Below are 26,215 nucleotides of genomic sequence, written 5' to 3'. Positions count from 1 at the left end.
AAATTTGAAGTTTTTGGCATTTGTGAATGAGCTGATCAAGGGTTTGATATTTTGATCAATGGGTGCGTAAATTTGGGCGACTGGCACGGTCTTTGTTTTTTTGGCATGCCTGCCGTGGGCTTGCAGCCGCAAAAGGCACAAATGTAATAAAAGAACAATGAAAATGGTATGGATCCAGACGCATGCTATACATTCTGATCGTTAATTGCCTGTCATAAAACCCTTTAACCTAAGATTATAATAATGCCAATAAAAGATTACTTGCATTTGTTCCATATCAAAGTGCAAACGAGCGGCTTACTTGAAAGAGTGTGCGTCAGTTTTTGGTCTTTTCTTAAATTCTTCGACAAGCCGACGATGAATTACCCTTGCAGAAATACGACTTAGATATTTTTGTATTTTAAACAAAATAGGTCCCTACAGTAAACGGAAAATAAATATAAATATTTTATTTAGGTCAATTAATTGTGTATTAAATAAAATTTTATCAAATTATTCTCATCATGCCTGACTGGACGGAGAAATACATGATAGAGCATTTAAATGTGAGTGTCTATTGCTACCACAGGCACACAATTGAAGAAATAACCTCTGACTCGCGACAAACGCCGCGATCTACTTGTGCGCACATCCACACAACACAAACGTATGACTGTTTGTAGATCTCGGGGTTTTGTTGGAAGCTATGCAGGGAGAAAGAGATGGACCCAAGTGCGCAAAGCAATGAGCCAGGCACATGCATACACTCATATGTTTTTGGGCTGTAAGGATTAAAAATAGCATACATACATATATTAAAAAAACGCATCATCAGCCGCGACGTCCTTCGCTGAGCGAGATGCGGCTTTATACTGAACGTTCGGCTTTTGAGGCCGGCGTTTGGCTGCCACTCTCAGCAGTCTCAGCAGTGCTGGGCACACTAAAATGGTTGCAGGTACCATTGGAGTCGGCTCGTTTCGATTTCTCTTGTTTCGATTAAAACTGCCATTTGGTATGTCTATACATTCTATGGTTAGTGGTATCACTAACCAAACAACATATGTTCTTTGATTAGTGATTGTATGGTTAGTGATATTATTTGTGACTTGTCATCGACAGTCGGACAAAAATCATAGCGATAATCCTTACATGCATTATCCGAAAATAATGCAATGATAATTGCTATCGACGTTCACACATCCCTAATTATATTGTGTATTTATGAATCAATTTTAATTTTCCGCAATCACTGAAGATGAACTATTGACTGTGCGATGGAGAGTCGTTTAACAAATTAGTGTGTCTTCATAAAATAGCAAAATATCCGTCAGTTTGCAATTGGCAGGGCGAGGAAACGACACAATGAATTCCATGGAAGAGCAATTAAAGCAGCTAACAATATTGAACAGGAGGTGTGACGATGGACATGTAAGGACCGGAAAAGTAGCAGCTTTAGTTGACAACTTACAACAGAAAGCTGGGTTTGCACAGAATGCCACTCTCAGCAAATCGAAGACGGCACCATCCATTCCACCAAAGCCGTTCAAGAAAACAAATGAAATGCCTCAGGTAAAGACATACACGGCCAAGCCCAACTCATTTATGTTGTTTATTCTAATTGAACATATTTTTTTTAGGTACCCCTCAGCAAACAAGTTATGGATGCCCGAGAACCTCTTTTTTCCCAGCCTTTGCTCAGCTTAGAATTGTCCAACACCAAAGGAACCGAAGGCGACGGCAACCTTTTGCGCAGGCAGCCACCCATATATTCAGGACGCGGCGGCGATAAACCTGGCAACAGCCAAACAACTTTGGATAACCCGGCCGTATTGGAGCAGCAACTGGAAGCTTTGGCGTATCACAAACAGCAAATGGAAAGAAAGGGACTGTTGGGATCGCAGACACAGGTCACAGATCCCATTCGAAGCATTCCGAAACTTTCTTCCACATCATTGAGTGGCCATCATTTCGGAAGCCCAATTGCTGCAATTTATAGCAATTTGTCAGCAGCTCGCGAGAGTCCAACCAACGAGAAAAAACCGGCAATCATGCATGTATCTACGCAACTAGAAAAATGTCCACAAAAAGGTGAGTTAGTACATTAATTTTTAAAAATTACCCTCAAGTAGAACGGATGGTTATCAAGTTTCAATCTACAAATTACATCAAGTTTTATGCACTTATTTAAATTTATCTGTAATTTAACCTTTTTCCAGAACCCATTAAACATCCATCTTTCATCTGGTAAAATTTTCCTAATCATGTTCTCGTTTATTTGCAACAAGTATTTCCCGTGTTTTTCGCTTCAAATTTTCTCTATAAATTTCCCAATTATTCGCCTCGCGTTTAATTTTACATCCAGGCTTAAGTAAAATAAGAGTTTAAGTTCACGTTATCCGTTTGCCAATAAATAAATGCATTCGAGTTCAACTTCTTAAGTTTTTTTTTAAAGATATTTGATATTGATATAACCAAATTTTCATACGATTTTCATAGTTTCTGGCGATATAACAAAGATCGCTGAAATATGTATAAATTAAGTTTTTGTATAGAGTTTAAAATAGGTATAGCATATACAATTTGTGACCTTCATTTCCCATCAGGCTATTTTATAAAAATTTGAGAAACACAACTCAGATTAGTCTTCGCTCATTCAACCTTTGGGCCGAATTCTCGATCTAAGAGGGGTGAATTTTGCTGAAAGTGTGAAAATGATTTTGAAGCCATTTTATACGAGATTAATAGATATTGCCGACAGTTACATGGACTTAGCTATTGATACTGATTAAAAATAAACAAATTATTAAGCAAATTATTCTTGCAGATTCAAGTATGGTTGATATTGCTTCGCCGAATGCGTCTTTGGCCAAAATGCTCTCCGTTTGGACAAACTCAATGTTAGACAAGGAGCCAGAAGAAGACCTACCACCACCCCCAAGTCCGGTAAGCTCTTCCTATAGCGAGCTCCGACGAGCAAGCGATGTCTTCAGCAAAGCGGCGAATTTCCAAGAAAATCCAATTAAAAAGGCCGCTCCAACAATTTCTCGCGCAAATTATACCAATCATTATGCTACACAGAACGCAAATCTCAAGGTAAACTATCATCGCTTAAAATTTAGAGAATATAATAATTAAGCAAAGTGTTTTTTGTATATTTTAGGGCTATCAAAACAAAACATGTGCGGACTATTTTGGCTATGGTGCATTATCCCAGGTAGCTACGCGGAAGCGTACCCATACTCTATCCTTATAGGGTACCATACGCCATATACCTTGTATATCCTTGATAAGTAACAACAGCCAGAAAACACGAGCGAAAATTAGTCAAAAATAGGCTCCAATTTCGTTAAAAGGAAGACAATCAGGAAACAGCCATAATAATAGCATTACTTGCGGCGATCCAAAATAAATGCCTCTTGGTGCTTTAATTGTTAGCTTGAGTGAATCTAGCAAAGATTATCCACGAAACGAGATGCTCACTCGAGTAATGTAAGGAGAATCGATGCGGCTCAATAGCTATTTTGCACATCCTGTCAAAAGCAAATATTTTAAGGATGTTTTCGGCGGACGAGCGAGGATGCTGGTGCGAAAATCAACTACACGAATCAGCAGGATATTCGTTTGACTCTTAGTTTTGGCTAAGGAGACTCGAAACTGTTCCGTGAACTACTTGAAATGATTTTTGGAAAGGTCTATATAATTATTTTTCAATGGCAAAGGAATTGTTCGAGTGGAAAATCGAGGACGCAGCAAACTATATTCAAACATTTTTCAATTGCACTTTAATTAGTTAACGGGCTTGAAAGCTTTAAAAAATTAGTATATATGTTGTTTAATGGATTAAAAATTTGTTTCATTGTTTATTTTTTTGTAGAGCTCTTCTACATATGATTCGATATATGAGCCCATTAACCCACGCCCACCCAGCGACATGTCGTCACGTGCCAATTGCAATACTTATGCCACATACGTAAATCAAAGCAACACGCCCATCGGTTTCGGCGGAAGCAATAGCATGTTGATAGCGAGTGAATCAAACACTTATCTGTACTCCAATGGCGAGGCGAGAGCTGAACATAATCTAAGTAGTATGGACGAGAACATGAAGCAATATCATTTGCCCTCGATTGAAACTACAAGTGAGGTAGAGAGCTACGGTTAGTAAATTATTTAATTAAGACTAATATTAATTAAGAGTAATACCATTTGCTTTTTTGTGTGTTCGACAGGACGTTGCTTCAAATGCGGCGAACGCGTCCTGGGCGAGAGCAGCGGCTGCACGGCCATGGATCAGATTTATCACATTTCGTGTTTCACTTGCACCGAATGCCAAATCAATTTGCAGGGCAAACCATTTTATGCTCTGGAAGGGCAACCGTTTTGCGAACACGATTACCTGCAGACGCTGGAAAAATGTTCGGTTTGCTTGAAACCTATTTTGGAGCGCATTCTGAGGGCAACCGGCAAGCCCTATCATCCCCAATGCTTCACTTGTGTTGTGTGCGGAAATAGTTTGGATGGTGGGAAATGTTTATTTCTAATTTTAAGTATTTTATTAATGTTTAATTATTTTGTTCTTCGATTTTCAGCCATTCCGTTCACAGTTGATGCCACCAATCAAAATTACTGCATTGCCGATTTTCATAAGTGCGTTAGAGACAAAGACAATATAAACATTAAGAAGAGTGAGAGCAATTTATCTAGCCTGGCTTTTCATTTGGCTTTTCTCACTTTGCGACTGGCTGTACGCTCTCCAAAAGCCAGACGAACGATTGCGAAAGTTGCGGCTTGTTGATGAGCCGATGCTAAAGCTGAGAGTGAATTCTATTTTTAGCATTGAAACTTATTTCGTTTTTGTCAATTGTCAATTTTCGAAAAAATCAATCTGTATAGAAACATTTTGTTGTATTGCGTTACTCACCTTAGTGTTTTTATTGTCTTTGGTTAAGCCATATTGTTCAAAAGTATCAATGTAAAATGTAATAAAACGTATTTGATTTTAGGAAATTTGCGCCTCGGTGCTGTGTCTGCCAAGAACCAATTATGCCGGAAGCGGGCCAAGAGGAAACTGTGCGCGTTGTCGCTCTAGATCGTAGTTTTCACCTGGAATGCTATAAATGCGAGGTAAGCTTAAAACGAAACTAAAATTATTTTACTTAAAGTTCAAATACAATCAAACACAGAAATCTCATATCATATAATCAAGCTGATATATGTACCTGTACCTAGTTCCAATTTTTTTGTTGTTTTTTATAGAAAGTGTATTATTAACTTATACAACAGCACTATGTGAGGAAATTCGTCCTACGAATATAGATGGTTCCCATCTAAACTTTAAATTCACATTAGGTCCTTAGACAAGATGTATTCGTATTTTGGATGTTTCTTTTATTTCGGCGGATCATTCTTTCGTCTACCTTTGCTTTTCCAATTATTGTGATTCGCCTGCAAAGCATAACCTAGACTATATAGATGAGGTAGGCCAACTCAATGCCCGATATACATATATGTATATGTTCTTGAGCAGCATCAATAGCTAAGGCTATCTAGCCATGTCCGTGTCTATCCGCTTAGCATTTAGTTTCCTAAATTTGATGTATGGTTGGCTGTTACGAGTTCCAATTTGTATTGGGATGACAGGTTACGGCTGTTACGAATTCGAATTCGTATTGGGAGAATAGTTTTCGGCTGTTCGAGCTCTTATAAGAAGACTTTTTTTAATTATATATATTACTGTTAATGCAAACGAGGTCGTGCCGCGAGTTGCATTTGGTGTTATTAGAAGAGGGTTTAACGTATAACGGAAACTTCCGACTAGACCCTCTTGCTTTATTTTTAAAACTTTAATATAGTAATAATCCGTAACAGCGTTTTTTTTTTTATTTTTATTAAAACCAACTCCGATTCTTAAAATATTCCCTGAATCACCTTCAACTGCTCGATTATTTTTGTCTTATATATTATTTACTACTATTATTTATAATAATATTGACTGTGTAAATAAGATCTGCGCTTATATTTTCTCTATTTCGTTTTACCAGGACTGTTCCCTCCTATTGTCCTCTGAGGCTGATGGTCGGGGCTGTTATCCCTTGGATGATCATGTGCTATGTAAAAGCTGTAATGCTCGACGCGTTCAGGTTTTAACAAATCGCATGACGTCGGAACTCTAAATTCGACAGAATAATTAATTTAATATATTTATTGAGCTAAGTACTTGCATTCAGACTAAAAACTTATTTATGTTAGTTGTGCTGATCGAAAGTTGCATTCCATAATTTATGAAATAAACCAATATCATAAAAAAACAAAACACGGTTTTAATAAAAATAAATAAACTAAATAATAAATTTAACAAAAAAGGTTCGATAAATAATTAATATAGTTTCTTTCCGTAGAGTGCGAAGCGTTTCCAATGAATTATTTGGTGAATCTTTAAAAATGTGTTGTATGAGAAGGAAAAATGTAATACAGATAATGGAGGTAAATATCCGTCAATAGAGTTCCGTGTAATCGATCACATTTCTCGAATTTGAATGCGAAATTAAGCAGGAAATACACATATAATTATTAATTGCACATATTTTTATTAAATACTGAACTTATTATTAAATAGTATATATATAAAGGAGATGACTTTTCCGCCCTCACCCAAGTAGGAGATACAGAGAGGCAGAAAGCAGTTGCTGTTTCTGTCTCAGTCTCCTCCTCGATTATATTAAGAAGTAAAGTACGTGCTGACAAAAAGTTCGGGTTAATCCCAAAAGTGAAATATTTTCGTGAATCATCCTAAATTCGATATCTCTAGCTCTTATTAAGCCCGAGAAAAAGTCAACGAACGTAATCTAAAAATCGATACCCAAATTTATTAATTAAATAATATTATTTATTTATTTATTATTTACTTCCTGATTGAGGATAATATAAGAATCATCCTTAATATAGGACTAGTCTCTAACATTTTATAATATCCGCATGATTTGTTTTATATCTGATACTGGTTTGTCGTGTTATGTATTTAAATATCTCGAGTTTACATGCATTTCTTATTTTTGCAGAGAAAAGTCTTTAGGAAATACAAAATATAATTTAATATAAATTGTCCTGCGAGCGGTTCCTGTGCTAACACCCCCGATCGATAAGAAGTTCCCCTGAAATACATTTATTAATAGTGCATTTTCTAGTTGCAGACTGCAGGAGCAGGAGAGTCCATTATAACAGAATATAGCAGATATTATATCTGAATATGTTAAAAATAAAGTAGCCAGCACGTCAATAAAACCAGAACCAGAATCGACATTTCCATGGGATCCCCATTTATTTATTAATATTCATTATTAATGTAACATACATATATTGTAGTATATAAATATTTTTAGGGTATAGCAAGAGTGGACAACTAATGAGAAACTATTTTACGACATAGAGATATAGATTTTGTACTTCTCAATTTTGTAGGGTTGGAAATGCAAATGAAAAATGTAAAATAAAAAGTTCATTTATATTGAAACTATGGACATACATGTGTGTACATAGTTTACGGGCATTAATTGATTTAGTTAATGACCTGTTATCGATAGTCAAGAAGATAAATGCAAAAGCTCAAACTAGGCTAAAGGAAGAAAAGCTTTTGCCGGTCATGCGTCCAAAAGGTGGAGACTTTCTCTCCGAGCTTCAGAGAGACCGAGAGAGTGAATGTCCAAAACATTCTCAGTATAAAGAGGCGACCTGGGATACAGAAATGTGTGGAACACATATAGATATGCGTTCCTATAGCTACTCCTGATGCTGCTTTTTTATATCTGAAGCCATCAGTATTGAATTTGCTTTGCTAACCAACGGACGTTTAACAAAACACAATTCGTGGTGTACATACATATATACATATACCCATAAGTCGCGTGCTGCCTCTGGTCCCGTTACCCATTAACATAAATATGTACATTCAATAGTGGAATACGTTTAATATACATTGTATGTATCTATATACATTACTATTCATTTGACAGATACATACTTTTCAAGCATAAAACAATTAAAAGTAGATACATATGTTAACGTTAAAACGCTTACGTATAATATACACAGGCAGATACGCATATGCATATATGTACATACATATGTGCGCAGAAAATTATATTTTTTGGATAGCTGAAAAAACTATCCGAGCATTCAAATGTTCATATATATGTATATATATGTACCCACACGATGTATTATTGCTAAGGTGTACATACAAATTTATGTATGTACATATGGATGTACACACATTCTTATAAATATATTTATATACAAATTTATTTATATATATGCATCTCTCTTTACATATACGAATAACCATATATATTCTTCATTATATATAGCGTGAGCATAACGTGTATACGCTGCTTAAGTACATGCATATGTATGTATGCATGTATGCATGTATGTATGTGTGTATATAATATGGTGACAGAAAATATTAAACTTTTTTTATTTAGATTGCATATTTATATATATTTATATTTATATTTATATATGTATGTACACTTATACCTTGATATACCGATTATATAAATAACATATTTACATATATTTATTAAAATAAAATAACATTTTTGAAAATTTGAATATACTACTATAACAAGTATTTTTCCGAAATACCCATGTGCGTGTATGTACATGTGCATGTATAGGTATCATTTTTTTCGTGTCGTCCGATTTTGTAAGGACATCGTTACACTTAAGCACGTATGTACATATGTACATACATATGTGTATACATTCAATAAGTTCGATTATATACTTTGTGCATGTGTATGTATGTACGCATGTGTAAAAGCAATCTAACAAAATAATTATAATTAACTAGGCATATATATACCAACAGATGTATGTATGTACAGATTCTTAGAAGCAAACATACATATGTTTTCTACACACATGTTAAAAAAATGGATTGTAGCTGTACATCATACACTTTGTACATACACATATGTACATACGTAAAAAGTTAACTTTATATACAAAAATGTTATTTCAGCACAAATGTGTAGACTGTATGTGTATGTATGTGCACAAAATAAATTTGTATGTATTCTGATACACTCCCTGCATTACTAGCAATTGGAAGAACGGTGGAAAATCCATGCGCAGCTATAATGGAATATGGGAACAAGCGCAACATGTTCATATATAAATCTATAGAGACATACATATGTACGTACATACTAGTACATATGTGAAAGCCGTAAAAAATACTTGCATGTATAAATATATACATACATATATGTATGTATGTGAGTATACACATACATATACACCAAACCTTGCATTCGCATGTACAATGTCAACTATGAGTTTACATACAAACGTATGTATAAGCAAATACACTTGCAAATGTAACAGTTAGACGAGCATGCACATACATACATATATATACTATATGCATACGTATAAGTATTTACAAGAACTTGTTGCAATTTTTACAGTTAATAGTTGTCATATTATTATTACATACTATGCATTTGTACCATACAAGCATATGTATATACACATATATATTTTATTAACTAAGAACAACAGAATAGTGTTATTTTCTGTAAAGTGTAGTTATTCGTTCATAAGAAAGGCGATGTATTTACTGACATTAGTTGGTGCACATTGGCTCGGTTGCCTTCCAGTCGAACCCTTTGCTGGAATATGTTGGATAACTTGTCAATTTACATACACATATGTATATATGTATAAATGTATGTATGTATAGCTAACTGCAGTGAGTGTGCATACAATGCATATGCATATGTTACGAATATATGTATGTATCTATGATTTCATATATTTATAGCATATACATACATATATATTTTTTTATTTATACATTTTTATAGCACTGTTTCACGGTGCAACCTTTATATTCGAATAAAAACAATCAGTTTATATTAATTTTTCGTCATAAACATATGTAGATATACTCTGCATTTTCATTAAAGAAGATTACTTTACCTATATTTACCTAAACCTAAACTAATATTTTACTCATTTAACGGACTTTTAAGCTATAAAATGGTTTGCTTCTTGAAATATTTTATTCTCTATTATCCAGTTGTGCAAAACATGTCAACAGTTTCGTATTTTTTACAATGTAGAAGATAATAAAAACGTGGGTCCTATTCTTATTTAACAATTTTAATTTTTTGTCTAACTTTGTACGTTTCTATGTATTGTCATCACAAGACACCCATTTCAAGTGACAAACGTGGTCATGGTCAACTGCACGCTGTGTGACCGTAACTAGATAAGTAAGTTTTCCTCATATTTTAAGGGAAAAATCGATCATGGTGTAAAACTTACCAAAGATTAGTGATTATACGACTTTAGGAGCTAATGTGGAAAATATTTGATTTAAAATTTAAAAATGTGATTAAGTAAATTTAAAATAATTACTTTCAGAATGCATTTGGCAACATGATTATTATTGTATAGTATTTAAAGTATTTTTATATGCATGATCATTCAGTGTGAACGTGTATCGAGTTAATTTCTTAAAACATATGTGTGTTATATAGTATATTAAAGACTCGGCATCTGTGGGTAATTACATATTTGAACAAACATATGGTTCTATGTATGTGCTTATATATTTCTTCTAATAAGAGCACAAGTATTTCTCGCAGGAATCGGAAAATATCTCCTTTAACAAAAACCAAGGAACAACGGAAGCGTACTGCAAGACAGCTTGAATTGAATACGAACAACAAGGATTAGTAAAGTTTGTTTGCAAATTTACGGCTACAAACTTGTTAACTGATACAGACTCTAATTGACACACACACAATAGATTTTCTCAAGTGTGCCATCGCGATGGCTGCTCCAGCAGCCTGTACGCGTTTTTCGGACAATTACGATATCAAGGAAGAGCTCGGCAAGTAAGTGCAAACAGCGACCCCACCCCACTCTCCCCCTGATCAAGTGTGACCCTGCGCCGAGTTGCCATTACAAACCTTCAGGCTGTTCTGATTGGCATTTGTGTTTGTTGTCCGATTCATATAAGGACAAAAGGTCAGGGACGGAACAGGTATATAAAATGTTAAATATGTCCAATTTGTATGCTTTATAGTCTAACATAAACATCAAAATTGATGATATTTCGAATATATTTTTCAAATGAAAAGCATTCAGCTTCCGAGTGTCCGCAATCCACAGAAGAATATGGCTAACTCGACTTAGATCATGATCCTTCTTCTACTATTCTTGCCCTTAGGAAAAACCAGTTTATTTACAATAATTTATGTTTTTTACAGGGGTGCCTTTTCAATAGTAAAAAGATGTGTCCAAAAATCAACTGGATTTGAGTTTGCGGCTAAAATTATAAACACCAAGAAACTAACAGCAAGAGGTAAGAATCTATTATTTGTGTTTTTTTTTTAATAAATATTTTTATTTCTTTATGACAAACTGTATTGCGTTCTTTCAGATTTTCAAAAGCTAGAACGAGAAGCTAGGATTTGTAGGAAATTGCACCACCCTAATATTGGTATGATATCTATATAAATTGTCCATGTAGACAATGCTAAGTCTAGTTTTATTATCCAAGCCAAGCGAAGTCTTCTGTATAAAATAAATTATAAAATTTGGCACGGATTACATTTAAATCAGCCAAACACAATCGATTAAAGAGGAGTTTTTTATAGCCCTTTGTTCTACAGATGTCTAACGCGATAAAAATGTACTTTTTCGGCCCGAAGAAAAGATTTGCAAAAGCTGGTTTGGATCAATTCCCGGAACGCTATTTTATTTTTTTACTATGTGAACAAAATACTTATTCTATCTATAAAACTCGACTTAGTTCTCTTTTGGCTTAAGTATATGTTATAAAATGAATGCGACAATTGGATATCTTTAACGATAGAATAATAATGTTAATCATAATTAAACGTTAAAGGTTTTTATTCGATTTGTTTGACTTTCAGTTCGATTGCATGACAGCATACAGGAGGAAAACTATCACTATCTTGTTTTTGATCTGTAAGTAACGACTCGCGCACCGTAGAGTTTCATATGTGTACTAATACAATGTTATGTATATAGGTTGCTTGTAGAAAGAATAACTAATTATATTTTGATTGTAAACAAAAGCTTTCGGGTTCCTTTGTGAATAAGGCAATGGACTTGACTATTGTTTATTGAGATTCATAGTTCATCCTTTCCCCACCGAGTTCCTATTTACTTACTAACTATAGCTCGCTCTTATATCTGCACTCTAACTACCTTTGTATAAATACATAGTATAAATACGAAATGGAATTAACAATTTTCTGAACGAAAGCAATCTTAAAACTAGAACTTGAAACAAAATTGACCTACTGAATACTAAATGCATTTTGCAGTGTAACTGGTGGTGAACTTTTCGAAGATATTGTTGCACGTGAATTTTATTCAGAGGCTGATGCATCACATTGTATTCAGCAAATATTGGAATCTGTCAATCACTGCCACCAGAACGGTGTGGTGCATCGAGATCTCAAGCCAGAGAATTTACTATTAGCAAGTAAGGCAAAGGGTGCAGCTGTGAAACTCGCGGACTTTGGTCTAGCCATTGAAGTACAAGGTGATCACCAGGCCTGGTTCGGATTTGCCGGTACCCCTGGGTATCTATCGCCCGAAGTATTGAAAAAGGAACCATATGGCAAATCGGTAGATATATGGGCATGTGGTAAGCACGAGCATTTCTCATCTATTATTATTATTTATTTTATATGTAAGATGTTATTTTTGTCACTACTCAATACACACTCCGATTATGTTAACCCAATTTGTAAATAGCTTATGAACAACTTTAAGCATATAAATTGTTTATATACAGGAGTCATACTCTACATACTGCTGGTCGGATATCCACCGTTCTGGGACGAGGATCAACACCGCTTGTATTCACAAATCAAGGCCGGGGCCTACGATGTAAGAATCTCTTTCAATCCACCCAAAATTACAAAACGTACAAAATTTGTACGCTGATTCAGTATTTACACTGCATGATGTCGATGAAAAATTACTATATTGATAATATTTCGTTATTTAAACATAAAGATGCAATAATTTCAATATTGAAATGCAGACAGTAGATTTATCTGCATAAGATTTTCTAAATTATCTTTGGTATATCTTTTATCAAATTCTTGCAACTTCTTTTTTAGTATCCTTCGCCAGAATGGGACACGGTTACGCCAGAGGCAAAAAATCTGATCAATCAAATGCTCACTGTAAACCCAAATAAGCGAATAACTGCAGCTGAAGCCCTTAAGCATCCATGGATTTGTGTAAGTAATTGGCATATATTTGCGGTATACATTCCGGACTAACCAAGGCTCTCCATATTTTTCAAATAGCAACGAGAGCGAGTGGCTTCTGTAGTACATCGCCAGGAAACCGTGGACTGTCTCAAGAAATTCAATGCTCGACGCAAGCTTAAGGGAGCTATACTCACCACAATGCTGGCAACTAGGAATTTCTCCAGTAAATAGATTTAATATTGTAATGAAAAGAAAAAAGAAAATCGTGTTTCATTTTCGTTTAAAGGCAGAAGCATGATCACCAAAAAGGGAGATGGATCTCAGGTGAAGGAATCAACCGATTCCTCTAGCACAACACTAGAGGATGATGACGTCAAAGGTAAATATTTATGTAAATTGGGCCAATAGTTGGAGTCTATAATTGTTTATGATCTTTGTCGCTAAAACCTATTTTGAATGAAGTGGGGAATAGATGAGTTCAGCTCGTTAGGTTACATTTTACAATTGAATGAGTTTCTAGCCAACAAAATAGACAGTAATGCTAAGGATATACCTTTAAAAAAATTAACATATAAAACATATATATTTAAATTATATAGTGAAATAATATAAAACATTTATAAATTATATAATTTATATATGTATATAACAGTTGACCATTAAGTGTCGCATTAAATAGTGCATTTTAAATAGAATTGGTTCATTTTTAAGTTATCAATTTATGCTGGCAATTTATTTTCATATAATCTGCACGTGTATAATTCTCGTTGTAATCTGCCTGTGTATTATTTTTTTATACCATACATTTTGTACATTGGCATGGTTAATATTAACTTTTAGAAAAATCAACTTGTTAAACATGAATACACAACTATTGTTTTCACATTGCAGATGGCTTAAATAATTGTAAGAAATAAGGTTTGTTTAAACAATTTAGGCTCATCTTAAAACATCTTAAAGAATAAAAGTAATTCGATTTGAGCCTCAATCCAATTTCGTAGCAATATGCAACGTGGAGGGAAAGTCATCTGCGACTTCAAACAGGCAGACATACAGAAAGACAGAAAAATAGATGGCTAGGCAGACAGACAGACATAAAGACTGACACTCTGGTAGACAGACAGACAGATTGACAGACCGAAAGACTCAAAGTCAGACAGAGAGAGAGAGAGAGAGACATACAAGTAGACGAGAAGGTAAACAGACAGACAGACCTTTCCTTTAATACAACCCATTGAAAATTTTTAATGGCGATCTGATGGTCCATTTGTAGATTTGGAATGCAGCAAAAGTCTAGAAAAATTTTCAATTTAAATTATAGATTATTATAGGCAGAATGTGTTAATGTCGGGTATATCCGAAACCTTGTCTGTTTTATCACTCAAAATCATACAAATTAGGTGCACAGTTTTTTTATATTTTTTTTTCCTAAAAGATCTTTAACTGCATTAAACAATTGCCTCGATTGAATAATGTTTTTATGTAGTCAATTGATGAATTCATCTTTGCTTTATTTGCGTCGTGATTAGCTTTGAAGTACACGTACTTGTAAAATAGAAATTTCTTTGCACACTTTTAAACTTTTCAGGCAAAATTATTACAAAATAATTCACAAGCGCGGAAGTACGGATATCTTCGGCACGCCGAAAACCCAATAACCTTGCAGACAGAGAGATGTAAGAATAGTGAAGCTCGCAAAAGCTGAGATTAAAGAAAATATCTGGGGGAGAAAGAAAGACAGAAATAATTTTTCGACCGAGACTTCCTATACAGCCATATAATACAATCTTCATTAGGTTTGGATCAAATATGAGCAGCATCGTTTAACTTCTACATGCTAGACAAGAAAGTTTTTCATACAAGCACTTAATTTTCCTATATATGTACATGTGGTCCGATCCAGCCTGCAACAGAAAGACGGATTATTGCAAGGTTTCAAGTTTGCATAGAAACAGACAGACAGACGGACAGACGGACATGGCTATATTAACTCGCCTGTTCAAGAATATATATAGACTTTATGGTATCGGAGATGTGCATCGATCTGTGACAAAACTATAATACCCAGTATACATATTTTTATATATTATATTTTTGGGTGCTTGGGTGGATTCGAGGGGTATTTGAAAAAATATTTTCTGTATGTGCGCAAATATACAACAATACTTAACAATTAAAAGCAATAAAAACGGTTGCATTTTCAATTATGAAATTTGTTTATTTTTTTTTTTAGAAGATAAAAAAGGGATCGTTGATCGCAGTACCACAGTCATATCAAAAGACCCAGAAGGTAAATTTTCTTTTGAATTTTATTTTTAGTTTTTGATTGCCTTCTTTTCATTATTAATATTATTGTTTTTGTTGTTTCTTATGTTACCTCATCGAGACAAGCACCACATACTAAAGTCCTTAATCGTTTAGGCATTCATTTAAAGCAGATCGACTTTGTGATATCATTTGATTTGACTAACGAACCCAATAAACGAACTAAGGGTAGTTCTGAAAAGTCATTCTCTCTAAGGTTTTGTCGGCCCCTACTTTTTCGAGCTGATATTATCGAGTTTATGTACCTGGTTTGAAGGCGCCGTCTTCATTGGTTTGTTTTAAATTCAGCGCTCGAGCTGCTCTCCTTGCATTAACTTGGGAACAACAGCCCTTTTTATCAAATCGCCCTATTCCCCCCAGATTTATACATACATTTTCGAACAATATCGTTTAGGATTTCTTCGAAGATCAGTTTGCTGTTAATTTATTTTTTTTGTCATAGTTGGTAGCTTCTTAAATTGACAAAGATTTGTAATATGAAAATGAATGTATAGATATAAAAAAACATCCAAAGTTATTTGATTACTCTTAATGAAACTGAACGACATATCAACTTCAAGTCGTATGAGTATGGAAACTGTAATCAATGCATATTCAAATAGTACTCGCTCTTTAAAGAATCATTCGTGATAACAAAGACAATAATTATGCTAAATGATATTCGCGATGTTGACCAGACCAGCTACTGCATGCTGTAAAGAGACTTTTACTAACAATAATATATATGATATATATATGATATATATATATATTAATATATTTGCCTGACTGTACACATCGCATTTTAACAGTCGGCCAACTGACCCAGCTCCAATCAAAGTCGACGAGCGTGCCATTCGGTGTTGGGTACACCAGCAGAGTCAAGGCCAATGTCATCGACAATACGAATGCCAGTAGCAAAATTATTACTAATGAGAATTGTAAACGCATTGATGCCCAAAGTCAAATGCATTCAAAGTCCCGCCTTAGAGGTGAGTATGCTTCAAAATTAATGCTAGGCATTTTTCTATAGAGTTCTATAGCCCAGTTTCTGGATGCAAAAGCAAATGAATTCTGTAAATAAAGGCGTCTATTTTTTATACATACGTGAATTATATTTTTTCTGATCTATTGCAGATCGCATGCTCAATTTTTGCTGTATATCCAAAAAAGGCAACAACTAAGTTCAGCTGCAAATGCAAGCATATCTTACGTATGTATCGTATTGTATTATTCCATCAACTTTCGTAGCTTCATATAAGACATAGGCATCGTATTATGCTGTTTATAATATTTGTATTTGTTGAAGCTAGCTGATGTCTCAGTTGTTCTTTAAAAAAAGCTTGGCGCTCGGCATTAGAAACCTCACATACTTATATATAGTATGTTCCCAGTATGTAAAGAGCCTGTACTCAAAACTGTTGCATCTTTCTGTGTTTTTTACAAGAATTAACACGAATGATATATGAATAAAAATTTATCGCAAAAATATGTTGTGCTTGTGTTAATTCTGGACGAAAACTGATCAGATAATCAAATTTCGATAGTTTCCAGCCAAATTCGACTTTTTTCTGAGGTCACTTTCCAGTTGTCCAGTTTCCAACACTGGTGTTAAGTAGGTCGGTTCCCAGATACCCGGATTACTCTCTCCTTTGGTCTAGCAAAGCATTTGAAAGCAGTTCCCGTATCTCTGTTGACATATTAACTTAAATGGATAATTATCTGATAAACACGAATCCTCAATTATTTATTTAGTTTTCAGCAGTTTCCAACACTGGTCTTGAGTAGATTGATTTCCGTATTCCCGGATTCCTTTCCCCGTTTGGTCTAGCAAAAGCATTTGAAAACATCTCAATGTCATCTAATTTGAAGAAAACTTACATGCATAATTATCTGAAAACACGAATCCTTAATTATTTGTTTAGTCTTTTGATTTTATATACACATATACATATATACGTTATATTAAATAATGTATATATATTTATAAATGATGAAATGTGTGCGTTTTAGAAATAAGGATTGTGTGTCCTGCAAAAACTTGCCAGCAAATATCAGGAACCTCACAATGCTCTTCAGGTATGTACTAGGGCTTTACTCCTTAGCTCTCAATCCTTTTTTAATCAGTCATAAGCAGCCTTCTCACATATATATATGTGTGTATATATACTATGTATTTCTTCTTTTATGAATGATTGAATGTGTCTTATCGTAAGAAATTCTGCATTTTGATTTAGAATTTTCGAAACAGTTTGCTACTCTATCAATCACCTTATCAATCAGAATCACGTGCATGCTATCACATTTCAATTATTATTATTATTTGATGTATATTTTGTGGCACCTCAGACATTATATAACACAGGGAGATTCTTTACGGCTGGTTTCTTTTTTTTGTAATTCTTTCAACTAATAATAATAAGTATAATGCAATCCACATTGTTGCCAAATAATTTCAGTTTTCATTGGATGACAAAGTCTTAGAACAGACTAGTTGGGTATGCCCGGGCTCTCCCGGTCCAATTTTTTCAAGTTTCAAGTTTTAAACGTAAAATTTAAACTCCACGTCTGAAGTAGTTTTCTTTTTCTTGGTAAGAATGTCGAAGAATAAACTGCCATCTTTAATGGGATGGTAAACTAAAAAAAATAAGATAAAAATAATAATCAAATAAAAATGTCGAATACTACGTTGTCTTGACCGATACGTCTATATTATGTAATATATTTATATTTATATTATATATTATATAGATATTATATAGAATAGAAAAGTATAAGTGAGCCGCTTTCTGATTAGGAATATTTTACCAATCCACATTCTTAACACAATTTCGTTTTCAAATAAGTTGTACCCAAAAATTGTGCACTTATTGAATATTTGCTCAACGGTAAATCATGTCTCAAATAAATTAAAAATTGTACACTCCACAGTGTTCTACATTGAAAACAATATCGAAAACGAAAGTAAATGTGGCAATATAATAACTGTTTTCCACTCCAGCTTGATAATTTAAATAAGAAAAGTGATATTTATATCCACCTTAAAAGCAACACTTTTTCAGAATAATTTTGAAATAAAACCAGCTACCAGCCTCAGTTTTTAAATATGTCACAATACTAAACGAAGTCATCATTATATATATTCATATATTATATATATTTGCAATTATTTAACACTGAATATGAAAAATGACGGTAAATTTACAAGCCTTAAAATCGATGTTTATCGATATTTTGAAATACCAATATATATTAGAGATACCGACAAAAATACTCGTTTTGCGAGTGGCATTTATTAGTGGCGATTTTTAGTTTAATTTGCTGAATAAGTTCACTCGTTCATTTTCTGGTAATATCAATATGTTAATAGCTTGGCTTATTTGTCTTAGGGATGTGTTTGTAGTTTAATGAGTCAATATTTTATGACGTTTTTTATGAGTACGTGAAGAACAAATTTAATCAATTTTATTTAAATAGTCCGTTAAATTCAATAGATAACTCGGTAATTGGGTGCTCACTTCAGCATTAAATGTTTTAAACTTAACTTAAACTTAAGATATTGGTCAAGATGTCTTGATAAACCAATAAGTTGTTCATACAAGAAGTTAATTTATAATGGTCCCTTTTTTTAATCTCTTCTTTTCAAAGATTTTGCTTAACTGTAGGGAGCATGGTGAAACATATAAATGTCGGGCTTGGTAAAGATTTTAAGAAAAACAAAAAGTTTACTGTACAACTTCTTTATGTTCGACCGATAATCCTATGGCAGCTATATGATATTGTGGTCCGATGTTATTGGGTGTTAGCAAATATGTGAGGAGCATAGTAAAACTAAAAAATGCTGAGTTTGGTCAAGATATCATGATAAACCAAGAAGTAAACCAAATAAAAACCTACTTTTCGACCGATCGTTCATATTGTTCGCATAGAAACCGACAGACCGATGTGGCTTTATCAGCTCGACTGTTAAAGCTGATCTAGGATATATCTAATTTATATTCCCTTCAACAAAGGCAAAAAATAAACATAAAATGTCCATACATATGTATACGATTGACATATCGCCACACTTTATTTTTTGAAGAGTTTACCAAAAAAATATACCATCACATGCATTTAGTTTCTGGTTTTTGATTTCCCTAGTACGTTGGTTGGTTGGATTGTTCAATTGTAATTCTCATCATACTATCGTTATAATCGAAATTCATCCGTGGTTGTAGTCTCTGACTTTTAACGAAATACACTATTAAATATAATCTGATTTGGAGCACTATCTGCTTTAATTTAATTTATAACAACTTATAACAAAAAGCAGCTAGACGACAGGAAATAATCAAGATCACAGAGCAGTTGATTGAAGCCATCAACAGTGGCGACTTCGACGGATATACGTGAGTTAATCTTATCTGTTAGGCAAAGTGTTCAAGCTAATTTTTCGTTAATCCTCCTGGCTACAGTAAAATATGTGATCCACATCTAACTGCTTTTGAGCCGGAGGCATTGGGAAACTTGGTCGAAGGAATTGATTTTCACAAATTTTATTTCGAAAATGGTAAATATGTTAAATGAGCTGTCTAAATTTAAATTTCACTAGAATTTAATGTACGCATTTCGTTTATTTTAATTTAGTACTTGGCAAAAATTGTAAAGCCATTAACACAACAATATTGAATCCCCACGTGCACTTACTGGGAGAAGAAGCCGCTTGTATCGCCTATGTAAGACTTACACAGTACATCGACAAGTAAGTTTTGATTTTTTACTAGCAAATATATTTCACAAACCATCTAAGAATCCCATTACGACTTATTACATTATATGCCAGCCGGCAAAATACAATCGATCTAGTGCAATTTATTTTCATCTATTTAAGTTCATGGAAACTGAAATTAGAGACTTTAGACTAGATTTTTAATGTACTTTGTCGTTTTCAATACACAGAGAACTAGCTTATCACTTTTTGTCGAGATCTTGTCCCATATTTGATAAGCTTAAAACTGCTTCAGTTTTTGAAACCCTAGCCACATTATTCCTCAAAATGAAACAAGGCACTGGTTTTTTTGGAGCCATGAAAATGTCATAGAGATCAGACTTTAAGAACCGAAGCTATTACAGAATGCTGAGGGAATACGAAGCACGGAAGGAAACCATAATGTTTTTCTGGATGGGCTTAGGATATGCACATGTTTAAGCTGAACTGGACGCAATTCCGACTAGAGCCTTTTCATACCCTGAACCCATTAAAAATGGGTAAAAAGGTATATTGTATTTGTGCAAAATGCAAATGTATGTAACAGGCAGAAGGAAGCATTTCTGATCCCATAAAGTATATATATTCTTGATCAGCATTAAAAGCCGAGTTGATCTAGCCATGTCCGTCTGTCTGTCCGTCCGTCCGTATGTATGAACGCAAGGATCTCAGAGCCTATAAGAGCTAGAGACTTGAAATTTTAGATGTAGTTGCTCCTAGTGCCTGCGCAGATTGAGCTTGTTTTCGATAATCGATAACTTACTTCTTTCCAAGTAATCGATAAAAATCGATATCGACATCCAGTTTATTAAACAAATCGGGTAAATAATAAGAGCTAGAGTTACCAAATAGATATGTTGCTTCTATAATATATATTATATATATGTCAAGTATCTTTCATTTTATACCTATCGCCACCATCCCGCTACCACCAAAGAGCTCAAAAATTAAATTAATAACCCAACTCTTATTGCCAGTCAATTTAAGCCACAATTTAAATGCAATTGACTTTTGCAAAATATACAAATGTTCTATGGTATAATAAGATATACTGTAGAAAATTTCATAGAGATCCGTTAAGAAAAATCCAAAGTTATATCCAACTGCGCAATTGAATGGGGCAGAAGATTTAAGAATTTCTGTATACATGCACACACACATTCATGCGCTTCTGCTTCGCATTCTAACAGCATGGTAATGCTATTTTAGTTCCTTTTTTTTATCGTAAGTACTTAATTATTGGTGGGCTTCTGGGTAGAGGCAACCTCTTGTTTTTTTTTTTTATTGAGTGGTCAACTATTGGATTGATCTCGTTATGCTTATAAAATAATGCTGTCTTATTGGTTATATATTTAAATAACGCATTTTAAAAATCGCACTAGACAAGGACACGCACATACTCATCAATCGGAGGAGACTCGCGTTTGGCACAGACGCGACAACAAATGGCAAAACGTTCACTTCCATCGAAGTGCATCTGGCAAGATCAGCGGGGCAACGACTTTCGATTTTATGCCACAGAAGTAGGCGGTATCCGCAGAAATTCAAAGATAGCATAATTAATTCGCTCCGATAGCCTAATATGATCTATGTGTATATGAATCTTTATAATAAACAGCTGAAACAACAATAGTTCAACTCAACTTGTGTGCACTTCTAAGCGAATCGAAGATATGGGAGAAAAAAAAAAGAAAAGAATATTCAAAATGTGTGTTTCTTTGATCTTTTATAATTTACAATCTATTGAATTACTATGTTGAATATGCAAACGAAAGAGTAAAAAGCTTTATGAAAGAGTAATATCTATAAATATGTATTATACAAAATTAATGTAATCACGATGTGTCCAGTAAATATTCAGAAACGTATCCGCAACTATTTGATCTAAAAGCTATAACTATTTTTAATTGTAAACAAGAGAAAAACATAAAAAAATCAAAGGAAATGGATTACAAATTGTCCCCAGATATCGAAAGGATAACAACCTTTCAAGACACTTAAAAAGAAAAGAACATAAAATATTTCAATTCAAAACGCATAAGCCGGATGTACTAATACATTCATATACATATAAATAGTTAGTTCTTCTTTGCTATCGAACAGATATAAATGTATCTAGAGAAAGGCTCTGTTTAAAAAAAGATCTCTATCAGCACACACACACTCACACACACATCGACACATCGTCAGCATATTAAGTTTTAGCATACTATTCACATAATTGTACGTACCTTCATGTAAAGTTTAAGCAGATTATTCAATTGTAATTGTATAATGTTTAATTGTGTGTGCATTTATGTGCATATATGTTTATGTACTTTTCAATGCATACCTACAACTTATTATCATATTACCATTCATTTTGGGATACTACAAGTGTGAAATTATAAAAGATATCGAAGCTAGGAAACTATTATAATATTGCAAAGCATTAGTTAATAAATATATACACTAAGCATTTACAAATTTAACTACACCAAAAAAATTACAACCGAACCAAAAATACAATAATAACAATTAGCTAATTGTTGTTAAAAAATTGAGCTACAATTGATTGGTATCTGAATTATTGGATTCAAATCTAAAATAAGTATCGAATTAGGAATTAGGAAACTGTCCAAACGCTAAAGGTTCGATCCTTCTCTAATCGGATAGTTTGGGATGGCCTCTTCAATTTCTACTCATCCTAATTTAGATCCTTAATGCAGATACTTAAGTTATTGTAAAATAATGTGGATACCATGCAGTGACAACAACTACACGCAGCTAAGGGTCATCAAATTATTATTTCTATTCTGATAATAATTCTTGTGTATTTAAATAATTTATTCGATTTTTATACGAGTACACTAGTAAACAAATATTTAACTAAAACAACTAAAAACATTTTGAGTAGAAAACCAAATCAAATTGATCATTATGATCCTTAATAAGAAGTTCTTGTCGATTTCTGAAGCAAGTGTCCTAGGCTAAGCTATATACCTATACATATGTATGTATATGTGTAAAACTTATTGTATATTTTGTGGGGCTTTTGTAAATATGTATGTATGCATATGCGTATATATGCATATATACATATTAATAAATAAATGTTTATAATGTTCATTTATTAAAGGAGAAATCTTATTTAAATATAAATGTACATAATTTTGGAATACAACATTTTTTCAATACATGTCTGCATAATTTTATTGACTTTCAACTATAAATTTCAATTTTAAATTCGTGAGTTATCAGTAATTGACAAGTTTTCCTTGGATGTTTGCGAATAAATCTAATAGAAAGATTATTAAATTCTTATAATAGTATCATAAAAAGTGTTTGTGTGAACTAACAGAGACTAAGATTATTAAAAATGCAAAGCATGTACTGTGCATCCGTAAAAGAAAAGAACAAGAACATTTTATGAAACATGCTTCACAGACATTTCGACATAAAATAAATTGTTTATATTAATCCATACAGTATATACGCATATGTTAATTGTACTATATAAAACCAAAAATGTCGAATCACAAAAAGAACATTTTTAATTTATATAATCCAAACTAAACTCCGCTCTTTAACGACAAATTCAATGAATATGTAATATTTGTGCACAAATACTGTTACACAAAGGCATAAATTAAATAATCCATGCAGCTATCGTCGGTTAGCCGAAGATTATATACCCTTGCAAAGGTGCAATTTATTTCTACACATCCAAATTATAATACCTAAACGTTTCAACCGATTTTTCCTATGCGAGCTATATGAAAAAGTAGTCCGATCTTACGCAGTCTCTTGAAATACGGAAAAAATCAATTGTTTAATTTAACAAGGATTATTCCTATGGGAGCTATATGCTTTATAGTTGATATAACATTCTCTTTATTGTCTAATTGGATATAAATTGTTAAATGCAAAGTAAAAAAGTATTGAAAAATGTTCCTCTATAATATAACCTACATAAGCCAACAGGACCGTCATATCATTTATTTCAGCCCAGCTCGTCAGGTAATATATATATGTAGATGTGTGTACCTACGCAAGGATATATAAAGAATGAGTAAATGATTATAAAATATGTCACATTTACCTAAATACATGATTACACATATATGACATATATGCATACTTACACATAAAAATATGTACATACATTTTTGGAATCCCATATGGGGCATTAATTTCTTAATTTAAATGCAATAATCACGGTTCACGGACAAATTTTAATCTTTAAATAAGAAGAGAAAATTACTGTTGTTAGTGTCGTGTATGCATGTTCAATTAATCCAAAAGGAACAGGAATAAAATGATTATTACAAATTTTCTAGTATTTAAAATGTTTTCTTAAATTATCTAAATAAAATACTTATAATATGATAGTATTATAATATTATTATTATAATATTATTACAAATACAAACTCAAATTTATAACTCGATCAAAAAGTTGTTAAAAGAAAAAAACCGTAAGCACAGTAAGAGATAGAATGTAACAAATTGTTTACCAAGTGTCTCAAAAATAAAACAAAAACAAAAACAAAACGAAACGGTAATTAAAAAAAAAAAAAAAAAAAAAAACAAACCACAAATTACAAATGCCTATTCGAATTACAAACAAACTTGCTGTAGTTGATGTCCTTAAAATACTATATAAAATTACATATTTAAAAAATATCGGTAATATCTCTTAAAAATCAATATTCATTATTATATATTTATGATTTTTTAACTACAAATACATACCTAATAAAAATTATTACAAATATCATATATCTCGAAAAGTGTCTTTTTATTAGTCTACTCTACTCTATGGTAAATGAGCTTTTTTTGGGCTTTGATTTTGCGTTTGCGGACCAACCCGTTCTGTCTCGTGGTTTTTAAAACGGTAAAAAAAAGCTCAGAGTGCCAGTTCAGCTCATTCGCTTTATTACTCAATAAACATATTGAGAGAGATGCAAGCCAAAGCGCAAGCGCTGGGAGCATACCAAATAAAATTGTTGTGGTTCGTAAATCCGAGCAGCTCAGCGTGAGCTCCATTGGCAAGTGGAACTCTGATGATGTGGAATGTTTTCGTTGCTATCGCCAGGATATTTCCAAATATTGTAAGGCGCACACTTTTATCCTTTTAATTAATGAGCTAATTCCCAATGCCCAATGCATTGTTATAATGTGTTGGACGACTACAGATGGGAGATAATGGTTGCTATGCTAGACGTGATCATAATCGAGCTGCAGACGCATCCCACACACTGGACAAAACCATTGTGCGAAGATTTTCTGCACTTGCGCGACAGCAACGGTGCTTCAAGCTGACCCTAACCAACTCTTGGAATCGGGTTTTTTTTTTTTGGGAACGAAGTAACCGAGTGACTCTTAAGTGTGGACATTATTTGATATGCATTAAAATAAAGTCTTATCTTTAGGTGAATGATAATAAAGATTGCTCGCACTATGCCTTCTGAAGTATTCGCCGCCATACTTCTGGCACACCTTTCGCACAGTCGGGCACGCCATTGCTTCCACGCCTGGGCTGCGGGCGTGTACCGCTTAACCTGCTTAAGACACTGCTACTGGCGAGCAGCAGTACCTGCCAGTACTCTTCATCCATCATCGTAGCAATCCAATTGAGTCCATTTGTCGTCGTGCAATGTGACCAGTTTCGCGATACGACTGGAAATGACAGTCAGATGCACCGAATAGAAGTATGAAGATATACATCAGCTGCAATTATTATTGTTGTCAAATTTACCTACATTCAGCCGCATTTTGTCATCTGCCATCTGCCACTGCCACCGTTTTTTGATATATTACATTAATTGTTAATTTGATAATAACTTGTTTCTTTGCAGCACATTCGAATGCTGCTCAAGTATTTTAATTTTTAGTTCACGCTTAGTTCCAGCACTATATATATATAGCAC

General features: G+C 33.5%; 2 protein-coding genes and 1 long non-coding RNA gene across 11 annotated transcripts; 2 read left to right on the top strand and 1 right to left on the bottom strand.

Moving 5' to 3' along the window:
• The first annotated feature begins 1,146 nt into the window (after positions 1–1,146).
• Positions 1,147–6,291, top strand: Zyx (lipoma-preferred partner zyxin). The gene is made up of 9 exons (XM_002059660.4): positions 1,147–1,548; positions 1,617–2,067; positions 2,804–3,072; positions 3,140–3,193; positions 3,854–4,136; positions 4,209–4,499; positions 4,569–4,626; positions 4,983–5,103; positions 6,021–6,291. Exons 1-9 carry the CDS (start codon positions 1,342–1,344, stop codon positions 6,150–6,152), a joined length of 1,866 nt encoding a protein of 621 aa, XP_002059696.2. The 5' UTR covers positions 1,147–1,341; the 3' UTR covers positions 6,153–6,291.
• LOC116650485 (uncharacterized) lies at positions 2,143–2,879 on the bottom strand. Its single transcript, XR_004303453.2, has 3 exons — positions 2,742–2,879; positions 2,557–2,676; positions 2,143–2,499 (listed from the first exon to the last, which is right to left on the bottom strand). It is a non-coding gene; the product is annotated as an uncharacterized lncRNA (long non-coding RNA).
• A 1,506-nt stretch (positions 6,292–7,797) lies between the features above and the next one.
• On the top strand, positions 7,798–24,883 carry CaMKII (Calcium/calmodulin-dependent protein kinase II). 9 transcript variants are annotated; one of them, XM_070210698.1, is made up of 16 exons: positions 7,800–7,953; positions 10,635–10,886; positions 11,262–11,356; positions 11,435–11,494; positions 11,931–11,985; positions 12,348–12,673; positions 12,824–12,918; positions 13,155–13,277; positions 13,347–13,473; positions 13,537–13,629; positions 15,484–15,540; positions 17,568–17,633; positions 19,870–19,945; positions 20,012–20,106; positions 20,184–20,298; positions 21,687–24,883. In XM_070210698.1, exons 2-16 carry the CDS (start codon positions 10,822–10,824, stop codon positions 21,829–21,831), a joined length of 1,593 nt encoding a protein of 530 aa, XP_070066799.1. In that variant the 5' UTR covers positions 7,800–7,953; positions 10,635–10,821; the 3' UTR covers positions 21,832–24,883. The 9 variants fall into 9 exon arrangements, with proteins under 9 accessions (XP_070066804.1, XP_070066799.1, XP_070066798.1 ...); XM_070210697.1 differs by having other exon boundaries at positions 19,867–19,945; XM_070210700.1 differs by lacking the exon at positions 17,568–17,633.
• Positions 24,884–26,215: the final 1,332 nt, after the last annotated feature.

The sequence above is a fragment of the Drosophila virilis genome, chromosome 6 (assembly GCF_030788295.1).
Source record: "Drosophila virilis strain 15010-1051.87 chromosome 6, Dvir_AGI_RSII-ME, whole genome shotgun sequence".
Classification (NCBI taxonomy): domain Eukaryota; kingdom Metazoa; phylum Arthropoda; class Insecta; order Diptera; family Drosophilidae; genus Drosophila; species Drosophila virilis.
This window is presented reverse-complemented; position numbering and strand designations above follow the sequence as displayed.

Coding starts and splice junctions, on each gene's coding strand:
- Zyx (XM_002059660.4), top strand. CDS start 1,342: ATGAATTCCATGGAAGAGCAATTAAAGCAGCTAACAATATTGAACAGG. Junction 1,549..1,616: donor AAACAAATGAAATGCCTCAG/GTAAAGACATAC, acceptor TATTTTTTTTAG/GTACCCCTCAGCAAACAAGT. Junction 3,194..3,853: donor GCTATGGTGCATTATCCCAG/GTAGCTACGCGG, acceptor ATTTTTTTGTAG/AGCTCTTCTACATATGATTC.
- CaMKII (XM_070210697.1), top strand. CDS start 10,822: ATGGCTGCTCCAGCAGCCTGTACGCGTTTTTCGGACAATTACGATATC. Junction 10,887..11,261: donor ATCAAGGAAGAGCTCGGCAA/GTAAGTGCAAAC, acceptor TGTTTTTTACAG/GGGTGCCTTTTCAATAGTAA. Junction 12,674..12,823: donor GGTAGATATATGGGCATGTG/GTAAGCACGAGC, acceptor GTTTATATACAG/GAGTCATACTCTACATACTG.